The 22,055-nt window shown below is 38.4% G+C and overlaps 2 protein-coding genes across 3 annotated transcripts in view; both read right to left on the bottom strand.

Annotated features, from left to right (window-relative positions):
• Window positions 1-2,664: 2,664 nt before the first annotated feature.
• Window positions 2,665-10,153, bottom strand: LOC105445821. 2 transcript variants are annotated; one of them, XM_011681868.2, is made up of 4 exons: window positions 9,799-10,153; window positions 8,996-9,097; window positions 5,456-5,646; window positions 2,665-4,091 (listed from the first exon to the last, which is right to left on the bottom strand). In XM_011681868.2, exons 1-4 carry the CDS (start codon window positions 9,802-9,804, stop codon window positions 3,410-3,412), a joined length of 981 nt encoding a protein of 326 aa, XP_011680170.2. In that variant the 5' UTR covers window positions 9,805-10,153; the 3' UTR covers window positions 2,665-3,409. The 2 variants fall into 2 exon arrangements, with proteins under 2 accessions (XP_011680170.2, XP_030835396.1); XM_030979536.1 differs by lacking the exon at window positions 8,996-9,097.
• Window positions 10,154-11,933: 1,780 nt separating this feature from the next.
• LOC588716 (A disintegrin and metalloproteinase with thrombospondin motifs 3) overlaps window positions 11,934-22,055 on the bottom strand; it is a 50,991-nt gene continuing 40,869 nt past the window's right edge. The window contains exons 17-24 of the mRNA XM_030979537.1: window positions 21,942-22,022; window positions 21,333-21,496; window positions 19,422-19,644; window positions 17,848-17,995; window positions 15,496-15,583; window positions 14,622-14,747; window positions 13,807-13,945; window positions 11,934-12,850 (exon numbers count right to left, since the gene is read on the bottom strand). Coding sequence (XP_030835397.1) covers window positions 12,723-12,850; window positions 13,807-13,945; window positions 14,622-14,747; window positions 15,496-15,583; window positions 17,848-17,995; window positions 19,422-19,644; window positions 21,333-21,496; window positions 21,942-22,022 — 1,097 coding nt within the window. The 3' untranslated portion in view covers window positions 11,934-12,722. The remainder of the gene's footprint in view (window positions 12,851-13,806; window positions 13,946-14,621; window positions 14,748-15,495; window positions 15,584-17,847; window positions 17,996-19,421; window positions 19,645-21,332; window positions 21,497-21,941; window positions 22,023-22,055) is intronic.

Raw genomic sequence — 22,055 nt, forward strand, 5'->3', positions numbered from 1 at the left:
TTCATCCCCCATTTAATCGTATCCCGATAACGCAATCTTCCATCTTCTACAACGGCTCAGTTTTATGGAATAACATTCTTATATCAGACAATCAACCAATTTAACGAGTACATAAGCAATTTCTTTTTGACAAATAACTGATAATTGGAATGTTTGTGCAATGTTTCATCCTTCTTTTACATATTCTTTATTTTCTCTGTTTTGTAATCTTAATTTTGTGTAAATTATGTCCTAACGTTATTGTTATTTTGTATATTGTGTGAAGATTATTTTTAACTAGCCATTTATGTACTATTCATGATCCTTCCACTTCAGATACTTTATTGCGTACGTTCAATATTTTGAAGATTATATCATTTTGTTTTGATCTCCACGTGTAAAAAAATGAATGGAATGACAAACCTTAGTTTACACGTTCTTTGTTATTCAGTTATCGTATTTGAAAAAATGCAAGAATAAAATAAAATAACATAAAATGGAATCAGGTGTAAATTGGTAGCTGTCAATAATTGTATACCCATGTCACTAAGAAGAAGAATGTTCAACCAATGCATTCTAACAACTATGACATATGGATCAGAAACATGGTCATTGACAAAGGATCTAGAACAGAAAGCTTGTGACTACTCAACGAGCTATGGAGAGAAAGATGTCGCATTTATCTCTGCGAGACAAAATCAATCACAAAGTCATACGCCAGAAAATAAAGGTTAAAGACATTATGGAGAAAATCAGAGAATCAAAGTGGAGATGGACTGGGCATGTAGCAAGACTTCAGGCCAATATAGATGGACAAATCGTATAACAGAATGGCAACCAAGGGTGTGAAAGAGAAGAAGAGGAAGACAGAAGAGAAGGTGGAGAGAAGACCGAACATCATAAATGGGAACGGCCGCTTGGACTAGGACAGCTAGAGACAGAAGATAATGGAAATGTTATGAGGAGGGCTTTGTCCAACGTCTGGATGAACTATAGCCTGATAGATATTGCTTGGGTGATAGTAAATTGCAGGGATCGCATGAAGATCCGTATCAATACTTATGTGACTACCCTGGCTAACTAAAACCTTTGATATACCTCACTTAAGAAATCCAGCCATCTGATTGGTCGAAATTGCAGTCATGGTTTTAACTATTCCTGTAAAATTCCCGGTAAAATTCCAGTTACCGTAAATGCGATCTTTACATATGCGCACATGAACATTGGTTTCCTTTCCAGCTAGGTTGACCACCTCCCCCTGGCTCCCGGACTATAGGCACCGTGTTACACTTAAGACCATGTTACACTTTAAGACCTACACCTACCAACATACACCAGCCACCAGACCAGGCAACGAAACGCCAGAGCAGCGCAAACGCTACTTATTGGTCCCTCCCTGACAACCGGCATGGCAACCAGTCCTGTGGGCGGTATGAAACCGCGTGCCACGCCCACAAAGATGGTCGCCACGCACTACGTTTGAAAGAAGAAAAACTAACAAAAAGAACAAGTAATAGTACACTGGTTTCGTTAAATCGACAATGATATAATGCACACTGAGCATGGTATAGAAAACCAAAGTTGCATTAAAGTAGCAAATACAAATCAATCAAAACTCGTCCAGGCAGTTAAAGAAACAATCTGTATGATTTTTTAAGCAAAGGTCCTCATGTGCATAGTTATTCAAAGATTTTTTGAATAAAGAGAAGATGGAGAAAAGAGAAAATCGATGCATGCAGGCTGGAAAATGTTAAATATTCGAATACATGTGATGTACAATAATAAGAGTAATATACGTGAATGCATGGGTGTCGATCCCGGGGGGGGGGGATGGGGGGATATATCCCCCCCCCCAATATTTCAGGTGGGGGGGGGGTGGCCTGTACAATCATCCCCCCCCCCCCCAATAATTCACCATCACAAAAAAAAAAATAATGATGAGAGCCCGATGAGTGTTCATGTAATGGTTATTATACTCGTCTTTTGTCTTCTTTCTCTAATAATTCAATGAACCATCAAAGCTTGCGCGCTTCGCGCGGAGGAAGGGGAACTTGATTCAAACAAGGATTAATAGTCGAGAACGGTACAACGAATCGTCTCCTTTCTCTCATAATTTAATGAAACGTCAGAGCTTCCGCGCTTCGCGGGGGAGGGGGGGGACTGAATTCAGACAAGCATTAAGAGTCGAGAATGGTACAACGAATCGTCTTCTTTCTTTAATAATTTAATGAAACGTCAGAGCTTCCGCGCTACGCGCGGAGAAAGGGGAACTTGATTCAAACAAGGATTAATAGTCGTGAACGGTACAACGAATCGTCTTCTTTCTCTCATAATTTAATGAAACGTCAGAGCTTCCACGCTTCGCGCGGGAAGGAAAACTGAATTCAAACAAGGATTAAGAGTCGAGAATGGTACAACGAATCGTCTTCTTTTTTTAATAATTTAATGAATTGTCAGAGTTCACTAATAACCCAGGTAGCAAGCTCATGTGGGCCCCACATGGGTCCCATATTCTCTGAAATGTTATCTTTATTGAGGGTGACTTGAAAAAGTTAATAACTTGGAAGGGAGGGGTGCAACCTGCCACACGCTTCTACCTCTTGGTTGCTTTGATCCATTGCCGAAAATATTTTGGCCCCTTTGATCCCCCCCAACCACGGATACAAATCGACACCCCTGCGTGAATGCGTGTACTTTGGGAAACGAATAGGGTAAAACATCTGAGATTGGCCTTTATAATAACCACAGACGAAATCGTAATAACAAATGAATGGAATTTGAAAGTTAAATGGTACATTTATATCTTATATCAGCGTTTGCTCATTCGCATAGTTATTCAAAGTAACAACAAAAAATAACCCCCCCCCCCAAAAAAAAAAAAAATATCCCGCGTTACATTATTAACTCATCCGGGCACTATATGTCGGAGGCACAAAATTAACAATGGCCCAAAGCACAATTTAAGATTACATACCAATGAGGGCATTTACATCGCCATAATGATTATTCAAGTATTTTTGTGTCAGTATTGACAAATATGAAACCAGGCATGCACTGCAGGTCAGAAAATGTTAAAATATCGAGTATATGTAATGTACAATAATTAAACTACAATGAAGCAATCACTACCAATTTGTTTTGGTCAGTCTTATTTGCATAGTTATTCAAATCTACAACAAAAAATATCCCGCGTTACATGTTTGTCCTGACTTTCCCATTAACCCTAAGAGAGGCTGAGAGAGCAAACCATCTTGAATAAAAAAAACCTCACCAAAAGGTAATAATTATTTCAAATCATTAAATAAATTATAGTTCAAGGTTCATTTCAAGAACAGAATGTTGTGGTCTAAACACAATTTCTCTCTTTTACTTCGGACAAAAAATGTGACAATTAGAAACTGCTACATGTATTAGTTTGACATCGAGACGATCAGGTTAGTTTATATTGTGCCATTTCCATGTAATAGGGCATCGTCGCTTCAATACATTTGATCACATCGGAAGAAAGTTCTCTACCAGGCTGCTTCGGATTTACCCTTCTTTCAAAACAGGAGCTAAAGATGGACTTAGAGTGCGTCCGATAGATAAAATCATCAGGTCTGGCATTTGCTAAAGGTATAAAGCACCTCCACTTGGACACCACATCGGCGCGCGCATCCCAACTCAGAGACGCCGAGCCATTGAAGGGCATTTTAGTTGCATCGGTAAACTTCGATAGCATCGTCAGTGGATCGGATAAGATGTCGTCTGCGTCAATAACGATGGGGTTTGGATTGATATTTTCCTTAACGTATCTCCACAAATCATACTGGCATTTGTATGAATAGCCTGGCATCATGTAGGGGACGTCTGACGTCATATCAAATGTGGTTTCATCATCAAACGTGGGGGCTTGTCCGGCAGGGGGTTGATCACTGGTGAGTTGTGCGAGGATTAGTCGGCGCCACGCCGGAAACACTTTCTTCGGATTTCGAATGAGGAAGATGTGCTGGAACCCGGAGTCCTTTGTCGGTAGAAGATCCAGGAAATCTGTGACACCGTACGCCATGTCTTTAACGAAGACTGATTCACCTGCGGGTATGCTACTTAATTGTCTCCTAACACTATCACGCCTGAAATGTAGATACAATTAATGAATTACGTAATATGTTTTTTTTTTTTTTTAAGGAGAAATTCATATGAGTTTTTGTGTTACAGTAACTTTTATTCAGACTTTACCTTCTTAGCTAATTTTGACCCACATCATAATATCAACAAATTAAAGCATAATTGTATGGTTAGAATTTGTTAGTCCAAAACTTGCTATTATTAGCTAAGTCTTATAGGTAGGGGCATGCAGCATTCTTTAGCATGCGCATGTCCCTCGGTTTCAATCCATACATTTAGGTTAAAGGTAATACAAAATTTTGGGAAATTTTGAAAATTAGCTGGATCATAGTGATTCTTTACAATTTTTGATATATTTGGATGTTCATGTAGATGTATTATAAGCACTAGGAAATTTAGTCCCTAAAACACTTCTGCTTTCGAGAAAAATTGAATATAAAAAGTTACCGGTGCTCCCGGTAAATTCTGATGAATTTAAAAAAGCGCTTACGGCCGTACAGTGGTAGCTGCGACCATGAAAATCTCAGAATATGTACTTGTGATATATATTTTCCAAACGAGAATAGCCAATCGGGCGGTTTTAGTCAAGAAACATTGTTGTATGGCTTAATTAATATTTGACCTTGAGAGGGAGCTATATAACATAAAGAGCTTAATATTTACAATTTCATAACTTTAGACTCGATTTCAACCGCGACAACGATCACTGCACATTGTAGGATCGCACATGCTTCCAATATGTTCATTTGAGCCAAATTCATGATCCCTTAGCAAAAGATTGTATTACCTTTAACAATGTTTCGTTATCAATTTCATCTCTTCAGTATATCTATTTTATCTTTTATACGAACTTATTACAAAAATTATTACCCCCAAAACGCCATTAAAAATACCACCGCGGTTTTACCGCGTCGTTATTAACTGCACAAAGGCTAATTTGTTTCTTGCTTAAAGATAAACTTGAGTTCTGGTTTTAAAAAAAAGAGAATGAATTCTCACAGAATCAAACGAAACTTACACTGGATGTTCAAGATTACAAATAAATGTCATTTGCAAAACAAATTTTGGTAGAAAATGTATATTGGCTGAGTAATGAGCATAGAAAGATAAGGAAATCAAGGAAAGTAGCCCCGACACCATTTGTGTAGTCCCATTGTACATCTTTCTGTGTACAGTGCTTGTTACTTTACCAAGACTGGGCCAAATTTATCATGATTTTGATGACTCCAGAACCTTGCAATAAACACCAATACTTACATGCTACATGATCAACTTTTTCTGATCCATTTCACACCTTTTTTTTCACAATGCAATCGCATGACCAGAACTCAACTTTATCTTTAATTCGTCCTTCTTTCTTGTTACTCACAAAATAAGAGTTTCGTCTACACTTGGCAGATTGAAGAGGTGTTCAAGAGACGTCCCTTGAGCATGCAATCGTTTCTGTCTCATGAAGTCTTTCGAATCGAAATCATCGGCAGAATTTGGGAGATAACTTCCAGTTCTCTGTTTGAATTGAAAGTCTTGAAAGAAGGCCATGGTGTACGGCTCAAACCAGACCTGAAACAAATTACAGAGAGAAATGAAAGATAATATGAAGGTTTTCTTAACGTTGATGAGCTTTGTAGTATGTATTAGAAATTGTAATATCAATAGAAATGTATATTTGAAGAAATGGCTTGGACACATAATGCGGCATGATGAGGGCTTGATGCTCAGAGTCATAGAAGGTCGTATTCATGGAAAGAAGAAGAGGGGAAGACCTCGTAAAGGCTTTCTAGACGATGTAATCACACAATGTGGAGCAACAGGGTATGAAACGATGAAACGGTTGGCTCAAGACCGAGGAACTTGGAGAGAAACTTGATATGGAATTTTTAATGGGTCACTGAACCTGTCATGAACTGACAGATCACTTTTGATGATTTGAATATGCTACAAGCCCACATTAATTGTATGTTCTAGTGCAATAGTTTATATACAATGAAACCTTCTCTGTATAATTAAGTGAAATTGTGATAATTGGTATACTTTATATTATGACAATGAGTAATGACAATATTCTTACAATGTGAATGGCCCATCTTGTGCTGAGTAGGACACTGGAAAAATAAATGTTGTTAATGCATGATTTATGTTTGTTCATTCTTGATATCATTGGTCGAGTTTACATTGATAATAAATTCCTCCGAAAAGGAACATCTCAAAAGATATTTAGATTGTACCAATCACAAAAACATGATTTGTTCTTGATGGAAGGGCTCCATGTTTCTATATACTGTAGTCAAACTATGAGCTTCACTGGCGTACCTATGGGGGGGGGCAGGGGGGCAGAGTGCCCCCCTGACGGGCTCCAGGAGAAAAAAGAAAAAGGGGAAAGAAAAGAAAAGAAAGGAAAAGGAAAGAAAAAGAAAAAAGGAAAAGGGAAGAAAAAAGGAAAGAAAGAGAAAAAAGGAAAAAAAGGAAAGAAAAAAGGAAGAAGAGAAAAGGAAGAAAAAGGGAAGAGAAAAGGAAAGGAATAAAAATGGGGAATTAAAAAAAAAGACCATGGCCGTACGCACCAGGGGGGGGGGGCAGTTGACCCCAGATATATTGAAATCATACAGTTTTTTTCCTGAAAATGTAGTGTAGGTCTATACCAAATCCTTCAATTCTACTTTTGAAAATGCAAAAGTACCCTCATGACCAGTTCGGTCGCTCGAACTCCCTTCACTCCTTTTGCTTTTGAAATTCTTCGAAAACTTTTAACGCATCTTTCCCCCTCCCCCACCAGAAAATTATTCCGCATACGGCCCTGAAAAATGAAAACAAATGAAAATAGGAAAATATAAGTGATATAACAAATTTGAAACTCTTCGCTGGCGCGAACTGCTTGCTAGCCTATTTTGTATTAAATGTTTTCACTTGCTCGTCCCCCTGAAAAAAGAAAAGGATTAGTATTGCCTGGAATACAATTGTGCCTGCCCCGACGGGCCCCGACCTGCAACCATGGCAACAATAACACACAATTATGTACCAAATGTTACTAAAAGAGACTAATTCATTTTTCTCGCTCGCTACACACGCTCGCGAATAAAAGGAATTGAATCGCGTTAAACGCGATTGCGTCCATCCTGACCTGCACCAATAAAAACAAGTTTATTTATTAATTTCTATTAAAAGAGAATTTTTTTTTTTGCTTGCTCGCTATGCTCGCTCGCCAAAATGGAATTGACACCGCTAACGTGCCCGCCCCAACCTGCAATAACCAGTTAATAATTATGTACCAAACGTTATTCAAAGAAGTTTTGGTGTGCTCGCGTGCTCGCCAAAATGGAATTAACATCACCTTAGACATGATTGTGTAAGCCCTGCCCTGCAACAAAAAAATCTGAAATTTATGAACCAATTATCATTACAAAAATTTTGCTCGCTCGCTACGCTCGCTCGCCAAAATAGAAATAACACCGCTTTTAATAATCACGTCCCTGACATGGAACAATGAACCCAAGTTTATATACCATATTTTCCCCATAAAAGAGAAGTGATTTTTTTTGCTCGCTCGCTACGCTCGCTCGCCAAAATAGAAATAACACCGCTTTTAATTATCACGTCCCTGACATGGAACAATGAACCCAAGATTTATGTACCATATTTTCCCTATAAAAGAGAGGTGATTTTTTTTTTGCTCGCTCGCTACGCTCGCTCGCCAAAATAGAAATAACACCGCTTTTAATAATCACGTCCCTGACATGGAACAATGAACCCAATTTTTATGTACCATATTTTCCCTATAAAAGAAAAGTTTTTTTTTTTTCACTCGCTACGCTCGCTAGCTCGTGGAATGATGTGCCCACCACTAATAACCTGCTACAATATCATTAAAAAGAGAAATGTAGGGGGTTGCCTGCCCGCCAAAATGGGATTGACATTACCTTAAACACGATTGTGCCCGCCCCCTACCTGCAACAATGAAACAAATTTTATTTAGCAATTCATTGAGAGAAAGATGTATTTTCGCTCGCTAGCTAAAATGGGTATAACTTCACCCTAAACATAATTGTTCCCGCGCCCGGCATGGGACAATTGAACCAAGTTTAAGTGGCAATTATTAAAAAAGAAGTGATTTTTTTTCTTGCTCGCTACACTCGTTTGCAAAAAAATGAAATTAACGTCGCTAACAAGTGAATGTTCCCAGCCCCAACTTGCAACAATACCAGTTTATATACCAAACGTTACTTAAAGATTTTTTTTTGCTCGCTCGCTCGCCAGAAGTGAAAATTAGCATCGCCTTTTTTGTTTGTTTCGGTCGCTTGCCCCCCCTGACGGAGTACCCCAGGTACGGCACTGATGAGCTTCACATATTTCTTCAACAAAGAGATGTTGCAGTTTAAAGGTAAAGACCAGTTTTGGAAACGGTCCAATTTCAAAAAATTAAATGGAAGCTCTTATTACCAATCATGTGAAAGAATATGTTTGACTAATACATGATGATACAAATTTTGCCGGGAAACCGCCTACTAATTGATATATTTGGTAAATAATTAGTTTATCTATTGGGATGTGAGAGATAAACGCACGTGTCGCGCACGTGTGCGTAGTCCCATATACATCTTTATGTGTACAGTGCTTGTAACTTTACGAAGACTGGGCCAAATTTCTTATCATTTTGATGATTCCAGAACCTTGCAGTACACACCAATACTTATATGCTAGATGATCAACCTTTTCTGATCGATTCCACAACGTTTCTTTCACAATGCAATCGCATGACCATAACTGGTCTTTATCTTTAAATACACTCCCAGTGAACTGTTACATAATGCAATAATGCATCATATAATATTTGAGTCTCTAAAAATTCAAATGTAACTGAAAAGGGTTATAATGTGATGAAGATGATATTTGTTTGTTTGAAGAATCATCGAACCTGTGTATTTTCGATGAAACTAAAACATTTGGTGAGTACAGACGAAGCTGATCGGGGCACACACCACATGATGACCCGGAAGGGCTTTGTATCCGCCATATCCTGTATAGAAAAAAAATACAAATAATGTCTATAAGAATCAACTCGAGTTCTATCACAACTGAGAACTAAACTCAGATCCGGGATTTTTTCAACATGTCCATATTTGACCAGAATCACATGTTTTAAAGTATATAAAAATGTACTAAAGTTTAGCACATAATTTATTAATTTTTTTAAAGGTGGGGGATATTCTCTGTATATGTGCATAGTGATAAAACTCGAGTCGATTTATGGATAAGACAATGAGAGAGAGAGAGAGAGAGAGAGAGAGAGAGAGAGCGAGAGAGAGATAAAGGCAGGAAGGGCGGAATAGAGAGAGAGAGAGAGAGAGAGAGAGCGCGAGAGAGATAAAAAGAAAGAAAAAAAGGAAAAGTTGATAAATTAAGATTAATTTGGTAAATATGACGTTACGTACGGTTCTGTGATATACAGTGCGTCCCAGAAAAAACGAAACCGAGAATTATTGATGTTTTATCATAAATGATAAGAAATTTGGCCAAATCTTGGCAAAGTTACAAGCACTGTACACAGAAGGATTTTGTACAGCATCTTGTCCTTGTATTGGGAGTTGAGTGCCCATGTACCAGATGCGTCAGCCTTCCCTATTTGACGACTCCTGAGCTCTCCGAAATCTTGACTTCCCTATTTACACGGAACTTTTATTTACGTCCAATCAAATTTAGGTTTAGAAAAGTACTCACCTGCATCGTCCAAAGATTATGATCAGGACAATGAAGGTATATATAAGTTAACTGTTCTCGCTGGTATATACAGCTCTGTCTTCTGGTTCAGAAAATAACAGTAGGCCTATACCTATGATGCCGGAAGTATTTGGAACGTGTTCGATGGCGAATTGCAAGTATGCATTCACGGATGTTTACCTCTCAAACGAGCATACACGAATGAAAATTTGTCCATACATTGTTATGTGGGGTAAAACCTCGATCAAGCTCCCTCCGTCTTGTCGAAAGAAAGCTTAACCATCAATAGAGGGGTATAGCAGGCCTATACAACCGTAAAAATGTTTCTGTGGCGCAATATGTGTCCAAAACCTCTAGCAAATTGTTACATAATGTATGGATGGTATTCTAGCACATGATAATAGGGACTTTTCGATTTGCACAACGACAACGTGAATTGCTACGATCGACGTCCTTTTAATGCACTGCCTTGAATGGACGTCACACGGATCAGTCCACGCAAATCTAAAAGTCCCTAATCATGCAGATTTGGTTCCTGAAGCGGGGAGGGGGGGGGGGCAATTATCGAACGCATACGACACATCACTTGTCAATTATTTTGAGCAACTGGCGTGGAATAAGGCACCCCTTGTATAACACTAACACTATATGATTCCACTGCAAGTTGATATACCCGTTCTTTTTCTGTCATAAAAAGCTAGTTTACAAAGAGAGAGATAAGATATTGACGTGGTATCATTATTGCTGCTATTTATATACTACAACTCTAGGTCGTATAATAATGATCAAGGTCCAATTGTGACGTAACGTGGGGTAAAACAACACGAAGAGGGAATCGGCCGGGTCGAGGGAGAGGGGGGGGGGGGGGGGGTGGCAGTTTATTAACAAGTTTGTTTGACGCGGTATTTTCCATTCCCCCTCCCCTATTTTTCTTATCTACAGAATGCCTACCTCAAAATGTTACAGTGGATTGTGAGATATAAACGAGTTTATTAAGTATGACTGCATGGGTTTGCGTGTTTTTAGTGCTGAAAACCTAATTCTGTATATCGTTGGCCTAAAATGTGTTATCATGCATACCTTTTTCATTTCCTCCATTCATCATACTTTAAACAAATATTTAGAGTCTGCATTATCACTAGGGGAAAAAAAATCTGTTCAGCTTGTTTACCATTGTAAAGAAATGCTTGAAATATAATGAGTAGGCACAGAAGATTCTCACTCAGTAAAAAAAAAAAAAAAATCATTGAATCATCCCGTCATTCCTCAATCGTCCAAGCAACACATTAATGTAGTTTGAGTTTGAGTTTGAGTTTGAAATTTGAGTTTGAGTTTGAGTTTGAGTTCGAGTTTGTATCTCCCAGAAATCAGTCAATCAGGCGTTACCAAACCAATCTACTACCTGCCCATCAATCAGTAAATGAGCCAACAAATCGATGAATAGTAATGTAGTCCATGTAGTCGTGTATTCAATCAAAATTAATAAGAATTCAATCAATCAATCAGTCAATCAATCAATCAATCAGTCAATCAATCAATCAATCAACCAGTCATTCAACCAAGCAATCAATCAATCAGTCAATCAATCAATCAGTCAATCAATCAATCAATCATTCACTCAACCAATCAATCAATCAACCAATCAGTCAATCGTTCAATCAATTAATCAATCAGTCAACCAACCAATCAAATCATATATTCAGTCTGTTTAGTGTGTTGACGTTTTTATCCCACAGGTCAGTCTTCCTCCATCCATTGATTAATTAATCAATCATCATCTAAGTTACCATTTCGCCTATAAAGTTGGAATAAATTTCTCTTATATTTTTTATGAAGTGATTGTGAGAACATGATTTATGATTTTATGATGTGAGAATATTTATACGATGTTCTCAGAACTTTATCGATAAATCTGAAAAGACATAGAAATTGGTCATTGAATTTATATGAAGAGAGAAACTCTGAATAAATCATGTTGTCACGATCATTTCATGAAAACAAGTAAGAACAAATTATTTCAACTTTATGAGTATTGGGCAACAGTGTACTCTAGTGATACACCAGGAAAACAACAAAGCTAAAAATGTCATGCTCATTTACCCATCAATCAACAAATAGAAATAAAAAACTCAACCTTGGTTAATTTTAATTTTAATACAAACTGTGTACAAAACGAGGAAATATTAAGCTTATGTTAGCAACGATTTCAAGAATCAATACTTCCTACTTACGATGTTAGTCGATTTTGTTGTTTAAAATATGTCGGCATTCCATAGGAATCACTACATAAAACATTATAATGTTAAAAGAGATTGATAGTCAATAAATCAATTTACTCGTTCAATCAGGCTTTGAAAAAAAAGCCATTTGTCTTTTTATCATACCCCCATCACTCAGATCCACTAAACACCGATTAAACAGTCAGCAGTTTCAATCTCGTTATTTTTCATTCACGAAATGTATACCGATACTTTTTTAAAACATTTTTCATAACAGAACATTGTAACGAGTTGTTCGAAATAAAGTTATGACATCATTAAAGAAGGATAAAGTGATATGACATAGGCAAGGATTTATGTTTAAATTCAAAGTTCAAATCTTTACTACAATTTCTAGTCAATTTATCTATCGTGCAAATGTTTAACCGAGACTTCTATCCTCGTAAAAATTATTTTAACGAAAAATTCAGGGACAAAAAGTAAACAAAGGCCAGTGAAGGTTTCCGCAGTGCGATGCCTTTTGCCTTTGCATATTTAGCATCCTCTCCGAGGGGTTGTGTCCATCTTGTAGCAAGTTAAGAGATGTTCTGCTCGCAGCTGTTGAGTATTCCGTTGACTACTGAATTGTATAGGTCCCATAGGCTTAACACAGGGGCCACCAGGTTCCCGTAAGCAAAGGGTTAAAACAAATTGTGGATTATAAATCTAGGGATTTTCTGCTCGCAACTGTTCACACGTTTTACAACAAATCTGTACGTAGCCCGGCATGCCACAGAACATCTCAAACTTGGATAAGTCACATAGGACGCTGTCAGCTAATTCACAAGCAGTCACTGTCAGTGAAAATACAAGGACAGGGGAGAGAGGGGGAGGGGAAAGGGAAAATAGAGAAGGGAGGGAGGGAGGGAGGGAGAGAGAGAGAGGGAGGGAGGGAGGGAGAGAGAGGGAGAGAGAGAGAGAGAGAGAGAGAGAGGGATATATGGAGATGGGGGGAGGAATAAAGATAGAGAGAGAGAGAGAGAGAGAGAATAAGAGGGAGGGAAATATATAGAGATAAGGGAGGGAGAAAGAGAGAGAGAGAGAGACAGAAAGAGCAGACGGCAGGAGCGTTGAAAATAGGAAAAGAAGGAAAACGAGACAAACAAAATTGAAAGAAGAGAAGAGTAGAGAGATGGAATGGTATTATAAAGAAAGAATAAGGAGATAATGAAATGAGAGGTAGGGGGTGGGGGGGGGGGGGTGGGCAAAGAAAAGAAAGAAGAGGTCATTATTACATTTTTCTCATTATTACACTTGAATTACAGATTGAATATTTTGATATGCATCATAATAGAGATTTCTATCCTTGGTTTCTTTATCACAAATGAGATGATTACATGTGTATGACTATTACAACTCTCGGGTAAACAGTAAGAAAGAAATCATCGTGGTGAAACAGTGAGAATAATTCTGAAAATATGGTCACTAGTATAAACATCGCAAAAATAAATAATTTCTTTTTGTTCTTCTTCTTACGTATGATGTTTGGCAGCTAGAGTGACAGATCAGGGTTAGAGAGTCACGCAAGGGAAACATTATTTTGATACAAGATGAAATTCACCTTTCGTACTGATCTGCTAATGTTAAAGAGGTTCCCATGAAAACAAAGATTAATTTTGTCAACGAGAGTGACCCCCTCCCCCCCCCCAAAAAAAAAAAAAAAATATATATATATATCCGACGTTAGTGAAAATTTCGGCAAACGTTATTGAATTCGGGTTATTTATTATAATTACGTAATATTTGTTACCTTCACAAGCCTCAAGTTCACATTTTTTGGCACTGGGTGGCTCCATACCGGCACATAGATAGTCATCCTCTAGCGCCCCCATCGGTACCTCACACTCGACTGCTCGTGTCTTCACACCGGGTCCGCAAGTCGCAGAGCACTGAATAAGAGATAAGTAGGAGAAAAACATTATCAAGGAAAATATTTGTCAAATAAATGAAATAATAATGTAATGCCCCTCCCGCCCCCCCCCCCAAACAAAAAAAAGAAGAAAAGAAACAACAACCAAAGACGAACACCATAATACACCAGCTCGTAACCTTTGTCCAACGACTGACAAATATAATCTAATTATTCTCAAACCTAGATACTCATCTACCGAAAAAACGTTTTACAGTGGCTGCCTCGAAAACGTAGAACAATATCCCATTTTCCAATTTTCCAAAATTGTGATACATTACATTATAATGACTGATTGTCTTTCGATTTTATGTAACAGGGACAAGATCAGATTAAAGAGAAGGTTGAGATCTGGAAAAAGTATCCTATGAAACGGATGAAATTGAGGTGACAAGTAATAGCTATAGGTTGTGGACCACGTTTTCATGCCGCATGCTTGTGTAGTCCCATAAACACATTTCTGTGCCATATGCAGGTGACTTTTAGCAAGGCTTTGCAAATCTTATCATTATGATGATTCATAAAACGTCACAATATACACCAATACTTATCAGCTGAATCACTTCCACGCTGTCTTTTTACAATGCAATCCCATGACCAAAGCTCGATCTTATCTTTAAGTTATTAAAATCATAGTTTTTAGTAAAATCACAAACCTCAGACCATGTCTCTTTCACCCATCTGCTTGCACACGGCTCTAGACCACACGGTTCGACATCAAGAGGACGATTGGCCATCCCACATGCTTCCTCGTCATTAAGTGTCTGTTCGTCGTTCATAACCTTTAAAAATAGTATTTACACACATTGGTATTGGTTTGTTGGTTTGTTTTACCTTACTACTGGGAAAGAATGTGTATGCTTGTTGGTAAGTAGCCAGAAGATCGAGGGCTTTAAAATCCTCCACGAGGAACTTGGTAATGAGGATGGTAATGCCTTACCAAAGGGCTTTAGCACATCGTCTTGGTTTCGAACCCATAACCTCCCGGTTACGAGTACACTGCGCTTCCACTGGGCCCTCGCGCCACCGTAAAGAAATTGTAAATAAGCGTCACATGTTTTAGAAAGTTGCTCTCATCAATTTACTGTCAAAGAGACGGATATCACCTTTTATGATAACAGTTTAACATTGAAAACATTTGATTCTTGTAACACTTGAGACATAAACATTCAAGACCCCTTCTTTCCCATATTATGAGTGAGTTATATCCATAACAGAAAGGGCAGACATAACAATAACAATAATGATAATAATAAGTTTGTTTACCAAGGGAAACCTATTCATCAGCATCAACTCTGTACTTCCTGAGGGCCTCGCAATTATTAGTACATTTACACCTGGGTGAAGAGTAGCAAATGTGGAATAATGTATTTTCAAAGGACATTGGTGCCGGGCAGGGATTCGGTTCCCTCAACCCGTGTATTGAGAGTGAAGTGAATAAACCACTACACCACGACACTCTCACGACACCCCCACGAACCCTCCCCCGATTGGGATCCCGGTGACAAAAGCAATTTAAGTTCGGCTAACCTGGAAGCATTGAACGTCTCTTGTCTTATACGCGCTACCTCCACACGTTGCACTGCATTCACTCCATGCCGTCACCTGCCACTCGTAACTATGTGGACAAAAAAGTTTACATTTCCATTTTCTTTAACAATAACAATAAGTGATGTTATTTTCAGATCACTTCATGTTTATTTACAAATGTATTAAAAGATTATAGGCCATAAAACTTGTTTCATTCGACTTTAATAGCACAACTAAAATTACTCACTAAATATCAGTGAGTATCGTTGATCACAATACCACGGTTTTTCTCTTTAGAGATATATTGCATGTTATTAACCGGACACCTACCCCCTGGACGTCCACCCCCAGATAACCACCCCCAGTCAACTACCCCATAGGACAACTGACCCCTAGGACAACCACCCCTACAACAACACCCTCTATGACGACTACCCCCGGGACAACTATCCCCGGACAACTACCCCCAGACAACTACCCCCGGACAACTACCCCCTAGGATAGCTGTCCGGGGGGGGGGGGAGTTGTCCCAGAGGATGGTTGTCGTAGGGGGTAGTTGTCCTGTCCGGGTGGTAGTTGTCTGGGGAGGGTAGTTGTCCGGGGGTAGTTGTCCTAGGGTGTAGTTATCCGGGGGTATTTGTCCCAGGAGGCAGTCGTCCTAGAGGGTGGTCGCCCTAGGGGGTAGTTGTCCTAGGGGTAGTTGACTGGGAGTGGTTATCCGGGTGGATGTCAAGGGGGTAGGTGTCCATATGGAAACGTTTGCAGGTATTTGTCCCATAAAAGAAGTTGACAACAAACTGACTCCCACACGGTGTTGGGTGCTCAGGGGTCACAGGCCACTGGCTTCATCGGGCAGGTAGTTCCATTATGTGAATGGGTAAATTAACTATTACAAAATGAGGGGACACATTACATTGTACAATAGGGATACACATTGTATTTATTGTGCAGAACATACTCTTTTATTGACTTACTTATTGCATGAAACTATAAAACCAAAATGCATTTTGTATTCTAACAATTGGAGTGCAAAGAATAATAACAGGTGAATGAAATGCATAAACATCACAAACACCTGGGGAGGAAGCATTTATAAATTTGAATAAATTATAGTTGATAAACGACTCCGATAAAACTATAAAACCAAAATGAAATTTGCGTTCTGGCAATTGGAGTACAAAGAATGATAACAGGTGAATGAAATGCTTCAACAGCAACACAAACACCTGGGAAGCTAGGAAGCATCCATAAATTTGAATAATTTAGTTGATAAACGACTCCGCATGTGGACGTTTGTCGGAGCAGAAAGCAGTGGATTCTTAACAACACGAACCCATTTAAGAGAATGTCGGAACGTCAATTAAATTTGGCGCGGTTGGAAAATGCATATTTCTACCCTGCGACTTTAATGGTACGATCCCGTAAATTAAAACAGTAAAATGGCTCTTATTTTAAAATTACTCATTAAATAAAACCCAAAACTTCAGTGATATCAGAAAAAATATGTTATATCTCACGAACAATTAAAAAAGATGAATAAACATTGTGAAAGTGTCGCATTTTACGATAAAAGACACCGATTTAGGGAAGATGACGTCATTAGTGCGCTTGCATCAGGGAATTCAAGGTCAAAAGGTCAATTCAGACGCTAATAAGTTATTGGTCGAGCCTTTTTGTTTCCTTTATTCCGACAAAATAATACAATCAATCAAAACAAGTTTAATACCAGAAGAAAGCTAACGATTAGTATTTTCATTAACCGCTTGCCCCAAAGTCGCTTGACAACAATAAAACGAGTGAGAGCTTGCGAGAGCGGTCAAAGTGTGATTGAAACTCGCTATTTGCTCTTCTCTAACGCAAAAAGAGACGACATTGTGCTGGATAAATGTATTTTTTCCGACAAAAGTACAGAACATTTGCATATGGTCTTTTTATATTATACTTTATGAAATGTTACCCGAGTGACTTCCGGGCGCCCCAATGCTGGAAAGAAACGCACATTTTAGAAAACTTCACTTTTTCATGGAAAAATGCTTATTTGTTCTATGCACGTAAGTCAGATTGAGCGGATGATACAACGTTTCCATATGTAGAACGGTTATTAGCACATTATTGATTACAGTATATTGATCCCATACACGCCTGTTTTCGAATGGTAAATATTTGTTCATCATCATGATCATGTGATAGAAGAAAATAACCGAGTACATTGCAAACTCAGTGTGCGGCGCCGCGGAAGTACGATGCAAGCTCGTAGTTGGTCAATACGGGGTAACACGTGACATGTAATCGCCTGAGATACGGTGTGATAACCGCATAGTTCGTGGTGATTGGTTGTTTGGAGTAACTCACGTGACAATGACTGCTTCTGTTGGGCATGGTTCCTCATTACATCTCACTCTCTCGGCTTTCGGATCATAGCTCCTTTGACCGCATAACTTGTATTTCACCTTCCGGCTATCTCTTAGTCTGGTGCATTGAAATCGATGGAAAGAGTATCCTAAAAGGTTAAGAAAATAATTTGTTTATTGATGGAATTACAGACAATTAATAAGCGATGGTATGGGTATACTAATGATAAAAAGAACATTCGCGTACAAGGGACTCGCTGTGACAGCAGATAACCGAGTGAGGTGGTAGGGAAAGTATGCAAAAAGCATATCTCATTAAATAATGATAATAATAATGATAACACTCTGATCATTTTAGAGCTGTTAAACAGTACCAGGCAAAAAAGATGATATAATTTATTATAAGATGATGACGTGGATCCTAATCAAAGGATTGGTTGAAAGCGTACACGTGACCATGCATTTATTTGGCCTAACGCGTAATCGCGCGTAATTTGGGTAATGACCGGTCATTATCCAATGGTAATGACCAGTCATTATCAAAATCATGTTAGAAAACATCATTTCATAAATCAAATAAACCAAATTGTATAAAACATATAATACACATCATTTTGTTAGGACATTAGTAAAATTACCCACACTTGGTACCTTCAAAACAGTCCAAACGTCAGACTGTTCCAAAGGTACCTCGTGTGGGTAATTCTTACTAATGCCCTTACTGATGTGTATTATTTGTATATCAACGTCAGCACAACAGTTAATTTCAACATTAATCATTTTGTAAAATACTTTAAAATAACGAGTTACATAATATCATATAAATAATAACCTATTTTTCCATCTATCTAACTATCTTACTTTTATTTATTATAAATCTAACTTCCCCTTTCCTATTCTATCTCTCTCTTCCACTTTTAGCCGAAACATTTGATGTGTTTCAATTAATTTGGGGTCTCAGTCTAAAGTATCTGTATTCTCTTTAAAAAAAAATGTTAAGTCAGTATTTTAATTCAGTGAACCTACATGCAACAAGCCCAGCTTTTAAGTTGGTTCGCTTACCATTTCCGTGTTTAATGATTTACTATAAAACATTCTTCCATGTCATTAGTTACTATATGATTAGGGATTCTTTCTTTCCATACAAATTAAAAATTTATGTTAATGTACTGCATGATGCATTATGCTTCGTTAATTTTGCTTAGAAATGGATTAAAGGCAATGATTAATCGATCAATTAACCAATCAATCAATCAACCAAGCAATCAGTCAATCAAACAATCAAAACCAATAAATCAAATCATCAATTAAAGACCGTCAACACTACTGGGCTAGAAGGGATTAGACCCCCAACCAGGTCACTGACAGGTGGCTATCTCATCAACTCAGCTCTCAACTAACATAAAAAAGAGGATCATGGGGGACCAACAGGCACCGATTGGGGAAGTTTTCTATATAGAGGGAGCAAGTAGCTACAAGTAGGACAGTGGGGCTTTAACCAATCAAGCAAGCAATGAAACAATAAAACAATAAATCAACCAATGAATAAGACATTAATTTGTACTAATAAATCACCTCCTCCGCAATCCCTCGTACAATCTGTCCATCCTTGATCTTCCCATAAGTATTCAGTCGATGGGGGTGGTGGAGATTCTTCCTCTACCACCACCTCCTCATCCTCCACCTGTCCCTCTGCATCCGGCCCCTCCCCCTCGAGAACGTCAGGCAGTCCATCTCCAAAGTCTTCGTACAACTCGATCTGGTAACTCATCGCTCGAGAATCGCCCGATGCGAAGGCCTTTAGGATGTCAATCATTGTTCATCATTTTTGTTAATCATTCCAAAATTAAAATAGATTTGAACTGAATTAATTTCAATTCAAATGTTATTTATCAGAAAATACACATAGGAGCACAAGGACTGAATCACATAGAGTTTACACAATTACGATTCAATTAAATTATGTATTAAATCAAACTGAAAAAACCCACATGACAGCCCAAGGATTAAATTGCAGGGAGTTTACAAAGAAAAATTACCAAAATAAAATATCTTACAAATCTATACATACATGTACGTCATAGTTCTACAACAATATGAAAGAAAGAAACATAGAGAGAGAGAGAGAGAGAGAGAGAGAAGGACAGAGAGAGAGAGAGAGAGGGGGGGGAGAAAGAGGGGGACGAGACAGAAAAAAGAGGAAAAAGAACAGCAAGATAAAGGCAAAGGTATGGCTGTCTAGAGGGAAAAGAAAATGATAATTACATAATAAGTGAACATGAAATTGCTGAAGGGCGAAAGTGAATTTTATACAGCTTCATTGTTTATCATAATTGTTTCACTTGTGGCCGATACAAATTTAACAACAACGAACACAACAAAAAAAAGAAAAAAAAAAAGACAGTGTTTCTCAAATTGACTTTATATCAAATGGATGAGTTTAGCTGACATAGAAAAGATTAGCTTAGATAAAGTGCGAAATATATGAGATTCTTGGCTGCATCCCCTTATCGAAATAATTTGGAAGAGATGACAATTTAATTTGATTTCCATAAAACCAAGTGTGTCCGGTTAACTTTTTAAAGTTATATTACAATTAAGATCTTCGATACAATATGTGTTAGATTACATATAAAATAGGGTTCTAGGACACCCAACCCTTTGACATCCACCCCCGGATAATCAGCCCCAGTCAACTACCCCTAGGATAACCACCCCCTAGAGCAACCACCCTCTAGGACAACTACCCCTGGGACAACTACCCCCAGACAACTACCCCCGGACAACTACCCCCCAGACAACAACCCCCGGACAACTAACTCCCGGACAAAGGGGTGTCCTAGGGGGGTGATTGTCCGGGGGTAGTTGTCCTAGGGGGTAGTTGTCCTAGGGGTAGTTATCTGGGGGCAGTTGTCTGGGGGTAGTTGTCCAGGGGGTGGACGTACAGAGGGTGGTTGCCCTAGGGGGTAGTTGTCCTAGGGGTGGTTGTCCTAGGGGGTAGTTGACTGGGGTGGTTATCCGGGAGGCGGATGTCCAGGGGGGAGGTGTCCGGATACGATAAAATAGAAATGCGATTCTATAATCACTATCGTGAATTTGTTCTCAATTGTATCCTTTTTTTTAATTTTTTTTAAAGCATACGTATTTTGCACCAATGTTCACAATTTATTTTGTAATTCGATTAATGATTTGAAAATATCATTATATTAACGTGCATTGCTTTGTTCGATTGATTTTGTCTGGGGTCATAATTGTTTATATTGATTGTTCTGTTGGAAATGAAATGAAAACTGAGCGGAAGTGAAATCCCCAAAATTAAAGGGGCATGTCCCTGTATTCCGGAGGGCGCTCAAAATACGTACGCGCTAAAGCTGCCTATTGACACAAACAGAATACGGCTCTTACGCAGATGGCATGTTCCGATAATTACACTGGGGGGGGGGGGGGGGGGAACGTGCCCCTTTAATCTTATCTTCTAGCACTAACCATGAGATGAATTACAGTTGGAACGGGTCCTTTCATTAGTAACGTCTCTGCTTCCTCATTCACTGTATACACAAACCGAACACCAGATTCGATGAAGGCATGAGGTGGAGACTGCTGTTTACCACGGTTCAAGATGTACTTCCCATTCTCCTCGATCCTCAATGCTAAAAAGAAAGGACATACACCATTCAAGAGCACGAATCTTTGACAACATAGTTCAAATAATGACATTTTGTTGAAATTCAATCGGGTATTTCAGACTCCAAAATTGTAAAAATGAATCGAACGTTATCCAACTCTTGGGTGTCACGTAACTTTCAAAACAACCCAACGTAGGGAATATCGAAGATTCATGTAAAATGATGTATATTTTGAGGGAGATGTATTTGCTCATATTTTGAACTTAAGATCAACATAAAATCGCAAATAGTCACCATATATGCACAATTACGATAACCAAGTCAATTCGTCAAATTGTCTCAATCAAAATAAGCTCGTAATAAATGCCTATGGTTTAATTAGAGGTCTTGAAGACTGCAGTAAACTATATATGTCTTTATATCGGATTGGATCAGACTCGAGAGGGAAAAAAAACAAAACAAAACTTACCAAGAAAGTGTGTAGACGCTGCTGTTTTTGTGACTTTCATGTCCCACATTCCTGGGGTAAGCGTCAATAACTTTTGGTATTCTGTAAAAAGCAACAGCAAAAAATAAAATATGA

This window comes from Strongylocentrotus purpuratus, unplaced genomic scaffold, assembly GCF_000002235.5.
Source record: "Strongylocentrotus purpuratus isolate Spur 01 unplaced genomic scaffold, Spur_5.0 spur5_scaffold_10, whole genome shotgun sequence".
Lineage (NCBI taxonomy): Eukaryota > Metazoa > Echinodermata > Echinoidea > Camarodonta > Strongylocentrotidae > Strongylocentrotus > Strongylocentrotus purpuratus.

Excerpts from the sequence above, each read along its gene's own strand:
- LOC105445821 (XM_011681868.2), bottom strand. Across the intron at positions 5,647-8,995 it reads GTTTCATCGAAAATACACAG|GTCTGGTTTGAGCCGTACAC; the intron begins GTTCGATGATTC and ends AATTTGTTTCAG. Across the intron at positions 4,092-5,455 it reads GTAGACGAAACTCTTATTTT|GCGTGATAGTGTTAGGAGAC; the intron begins GTGAGTAACAAG and ends TCTACATTTCAG.